This window comes from Limulus polyphemus, unplaced genomic scaffold (assembly GCF_000517525.1).
Source record: "Limulus polyphemus unplaced genomic scaffold, Limulus_polyphemus-2.1.2 Scaffold2599, whole genome shotgun sequence".
In the NCBI taxonomy this organism is placed as follows: Eukaryota; Metazoa; Arthropoda; class Merostomata; order Xiphosura; family Limulidae; genus Limulus; species Limulus polyphemus.
In genome coordinates, this window is record NW_013668209.1 from 63,473 (window position 1) to 69,111 (window position 5,639).

At 30.2% G+C, this 5,639-nt stretch overlaps 1 protein-coding gene across 1 annotated transcript; it reads right to left on the reverse strand.

Annotated features, from left to right (window-relative positions):
- Positions 1-2,975: 2,975 nt before the first annotated feature.
- Positions 2,976-4,793, reverse strand: LOC106467399 (peptidyl-prolyl cis-trans isomerase-like 4). The gene has a single exon (XM_013927749.2). The coding sequence runs from the start codon at positions 4,549-4,551 to the stop codon at positions 3,313-3,315; it is 1,239 nt and encodes a 412-aa protein (XP_013783203.1). The 5' UTR covers positions 4,552-4,793; the 3' UTR covers positions 2,976-3,312.
- Between the last annotated feature and the right edge of the window lie 846 nt (positions 4,794-5,639).

Here is a 5,639-nt window from a genome sequence, read left to right on the forward strand (position 1 = left end):
TGTTACTAATTAAACTCTTTTGTTGGAGCCTAGTCTGTCTTTCCAAATCTTAAACTTGTGTCCATTATCCTTCTGCCTTTTGAATAAAACACAAAGAAATCAAAACCAGCTCCCAGATAAACTTGCAAACTTTAATAAGTTCACTTCTTGCCCCTCCTTTTATAAAGAAAAAATAAGTTAAGAAATCTTAAATTATACCCAGAATAAAACCCTTTCATCCACAGAATCTTATAAATGGAACAAGTTAGTAGTGGAGACGGCCACCTTACAAGAGTTTTTATAGAAACCAATAATTACCTGAAAAATAAAGGGTGGATTTAATTTTTATTTTTTCTTGATTTTGAGTGTTCTGGGACAGCCTTGAAGAACCAAATGATCTTTTTTTGCCTATATATTTTATGTTAGGATGAAATGTGTCTGAGTAGCTCAAATTAACTTAATTTGTCATTGGATATAGCTACAGTGAAACTGATTTTACTGTTTTGCATATAATTATGTCTGCAAAGGACTATATTTAGATTAAATCATTGGTTTAATTTATTTGCAAGAGAGAGCGGGGTGGCCTTGGTGGACCAAATAGATTTTACATGTAGCTTTCTGCCATATTGTTCATTTTTGTATTCTAGCATCTTGTTAATAATAATTTAATACAGTATAAAGAGAAAGCTTGTCTTTTCTATCACAACATGTTATTTTCATATTCATTGAAAAACCAAGAATTATCACACAAATTGATTTTTGTTTCATGAACTTCCATCATTCCTAACTAAAGGTTATTTCTCTACCAACAGGTTTCATGGTTTGTAACCATAGATTTGATTTGCAATTAATCTCCAAGTTTATTTTTCAAAATATCAAAAAGTTGCAAACTGGCAGTCTTTTTACATTCTTGAAAAAACAAACTTGAAATATCTGTAACTAGCCCACTCCTCAAAGATTATATGTTAGGTGTTATATAAATGTTAACCTAAGTACTGAAAGCATCCTTAGACACCTTAAAAATTAAAAAACTACAATGGGATGGAAAAAAAAATACAATAAATACTCGGACACAACAGATGATGTACAAACATTCAAAATAAACACTGACTAAATTACCAAAAAAATATATAATTCTTTTAAAGCTATCTCAAATTGTAAAAGATAAAAATAGGCAACAAAATGTTGTAAAGAAATAAACTTACTTGCTACACAAAATTAGAGCTGGATGATAATTCAAATGATTTCCTATGAACATCCACTACATCAATTAGTGTCATGTACAATAATCAACTAATATAAATTAGTGTTTCTGATTATTACCATTTTCAATTACTCCAACTAGCCATTATGATTTCTCATTATTACTTTTGAGTAATTCAAAGTTGTTCAGTTTAAATGAATAATGTCAAGACTCATCAAAATGCTCAACTAACTAAAATTAGTGTTTCCAATTATTACTGTTTTCAATTATTCCAACTATCCACATAACAAAAATATTGCCAATATGATTACTCATTATTATTTTCAATAAATCCAAGGTTGTTTAGCTTAAATGAATAATATCAAGACTCATGAATATGCTCAACTAACCAAAATTAGTGTTTCTGATCATTACCATTTTCCATTAACCAAACTATTCAGGTCTCACGTCAGAATAATGAATTAGTTAAATGTTATCAGTAAATGAGACAATGATTAATTGATCAGCAAATTCCACTTATCTTCCAGCTCTATCTCCAAAACAGAAATCCGATACATAAAACAACACTAACAAAAATTCAAAACTATCAGAAAAAAATCCAAACAACATGGTTCAGATGTAGCAATTTTTCTTGGAGGAAAAAAAAGCAAAACTAAAATACATGGTTGAAATAAAATGTTAATTATAGTTTAAACTGATGAATCAAAATTCACAAAAAGAAAATACAACATAGAAAAGTTGATGGAATCTGTAGAGAAACAAGAGCCTTATAGAGCTTTTCCTAACACTGGTAAACAAACAGTGCTTTGGCAACATTAATAAACATAATGAAAAGGGTGTTAAACATACAAAAGTCACACAACACTAAAAGACAGTTTCACATGTGATACACCATGGTAAAAATTTCATAAATCTAGAAACACATACAAGTTTAATAAAAAAAAATACATGGTGGTAAATAAAAACACAATTACATGCAGAAAGACCAAAATTACTTTGCACCTCATCTATCAGAATATTTATGGAAAAATAAGTATGTATATTTTAAAAACATAATCAAATACCTAATATACACCTAGTACCTACATATGAAGATTATCATAAATCCAACTAAAATAAAAAACCATCATAAAAACAATATAATTTATAGCAAGATCAGTTTTCTTCTAGTAAGAACATGTGCTACAAGACTTCAATTAATTAAAACTTATTAATCAGAAAAGAAAAAGAAAATGCTAAAATACAACTAACATACAGGGAAAAAAGACCACAAAAAACAGGGAAATCAACAAAACTGTACAATGAAACAAACATAAAATAACCCATTAATAGACAAAACATGTAAATATAAAGGTAGTGTTCCAATACAGAATTCATTCCTAAGCAAAAACAAAGATCCCAAAGAAAAAACAGAACATTAAAGTACCTCACTGGTCACATTCTCCCATTGAAATGTGCCCTTTACATCCAAATAGCTATTACTTACTAAACAAAGTCCATCTTCTCAAATGTTCTAACAAAAATAAAATTTAAACATTTAATTCTAACATTATGGCTGTCTTTTAACCCCAAAATCATTCATAGCCCTTTTCTATACCTTCCTATGAAATCAACACTATCTTTTACACACCCACCTCTATTAAGTTCCTGTTTCTTTTAACCAATCAAAGTTTGATGTTCCCCTAGATCATAAAAATAATAACTGAACACCTGTTTCTGTGAAAAAGTATTTCAAAATCAAAGGCTAAAAACTGCCACTTTCTTTTTTTTGGAATTTTCCTTCAGTTACATTTCATTTTTTGATGTTCTTATCTATACTTAATATATTGAAAAAATTATTTTATAATTTCCTTATATTCAATATTCTTACAAATGCTTTGACAAATTTTACATTTGCTGAAAAATACACAAATACCAAACATTATAAATATAAAAAATTACAGTTCTACATAGTTAATTTTACTTCTTGTACAATTTCAACTTAGTATTTTTTGTTTATTTATGGAAAATGGTATATTTCAATTCACTTTCAAATAATTTATACATTTTTCTTCATTTAATTCCATTTTGTTTATATACATATGTGTATGGTTTTCTTTTTTAACAAATACATCTGTGAATGGTTTAAACTAATGGTGCTTCAGTTTTTTACCACTTTTTGATCTTGAATAATCATATGTCTTGTGTTTTCTATTTCTGACTTCTTTGTCACTACCATCTGAGCTTCCAAGTCTTTTGTGTTTTTTTTTCTTTTTCTTTGAGTTTAACTTAGGACTAACATTAACACTTTCATCAAATATTAATTCATACGAAGTATCCTTTTGTATTGAAGATTTATCTTTAAGTGAATATTTTGGTCTGACTTCTTTTTCTAACTTATTTCTTTGCACTGATTCTTCCTTCAGCTTTGCTACAGACTGACTAAAGTCTACATGTATGCGTCGATCATCAATCAACACATTATCCATTTTGAAGTAAGCATTTTCACAATCTCTTTCATTTTCAAATTCAATAAAAGCATATTGCAATGATTCTCCCGTTATTCTGTCTTTAATAACTTCACAACTTTTTATTGGGCCAAACCGTGAAAAAATTATTTCCAAGTCTTCTGAAGATGTTACTGGATTTAATTTACATACAAAAAGCACATTTTCTGGAGGTTTCACATCAGCATCTGGAATATCACCCACCATTTCCAGTACTATTGCTTGAGCTTTAGCAGTCTTATCTTTGATTTCTTCATCAATTTCTTCCATACTCTTTCCTTTAGTATCATCAATTTCTTCATCAGCACCAATTCGCCCACTGCTGAGTTGTTCTTTGGTTGGTTCTGGAGAACGATCTGGTATTTCCAATCCATGAGGATCATCAAACGGATCATCGAGAATAACTGTGTGTGTTAGTCGAACGTCCTGATATGGCCTATGTTCTTCATCACATATAACTTCATTAATTTTCATCAGAGTATCCATTCCTTCAGTGACTTCCCCAAACACAGTATGTACACCATCAAGATATTCCAAATCTTCACCTAACGTAAGGAAAAACTGAGAACCATGCATATTATTACCATTATTCACCATCGATAATGTTCCTAGTTTGCGGTGCTTAATTCTTGGCTTTGTTTCAGCGTCAAAGAACTTTGCTTGTTCGCCATACAACCGGCAAAACACAGATTCTCCACCTCTACCAGTACCACTTGGGTCACCAGTCTGTGCAATGAAGTTGCGTTCAACTTTATGAAACAAAGTGAAGTTGTAGTATTTACTCTTACATAGTTTCAAAAAATTTAAACATGATGTTGGTCTTTCACTAGTATAAAGATCAACTATTATGTCACCTAGCGTTGTTTCAAGAATAACAGACATTTCTGTTCTAAAATTAAAAACTAGTCTAAGGCCCTAAGCCTAAAATTACAATACTGTGACTATTCAATATACTTGTCCTGTGGTCCTTTAAAAATTCATAATCGTTTTGCACAAACTGCAACAGGACACGATCATACAAATATCATAAGACCTGACATCATGGAGATAACGAAACTTGAAACATCTTTGATTTTAATTTAAGAAACTACAAGAAAGTTGTTTACTGAAATTGTAGTAAGATGCCTTGATAGAAATCAAATGCATAAGCTAAAATATTGGACATAAAATAAAAGTTAAATAATTAGCGAAAATTTATTTCTACTATAAACAGAATTGTCAAATGAAAGGAACTTGTAATTTAGTTGAGAAAACTTAAACGATTCGATTACAACATTAACAAAAATAATAATATTTTGCACAGTCAACCAAAAATGTACCAACTGAACATTGACCAAACTAGCCATGCTATGCGCTTTAGGCAGCAACTCATATTTCCTATATTAATTATTAGAATTAACAACCGCAGAAAACAATCCGCACTTTGAACTATGAGTGGCCCATAAAAGTGACAGTAAATCCCATTATTCTGTTCAAAGGGCCGGACAAATCTCTTGAAATCTGTGGGTCACGGGATCGAATCCCCCTACTAATCATACTTGGCCTTCCAGCTGAGGGGTGTCATCATGTGATGACCAATCCAATTTGTTAGTCTATCGCTTTAAAATTAGGGACAGTTAACATAGATAACTCTCGAGTAGTTTTGCGCGAAAAACAAACAAATCTCTTGTCGCGAGGGTTTTTGCTGGTTGTCTGATGTATTATAATATAGATATTCATAAAAAATACACTTTCACCAATTTATTCCAGTTTATACCGTAACAGTTGTTGTCAAGCAGATTCCTAATATAAGTAATGGCTCATTAACGACTATATCGTATTTCACCCAAACTCTAAAGCTCTGTTTTGGGGCAAAATGTCTTGTTGGTACAGGATATAGCAGATATATTATAGTTTACATATTATTTTAAATTCTTCTTTATTGTCACTTACAGGTTCTTATTAACAATTACTAATGTAGTGTTCTTCAA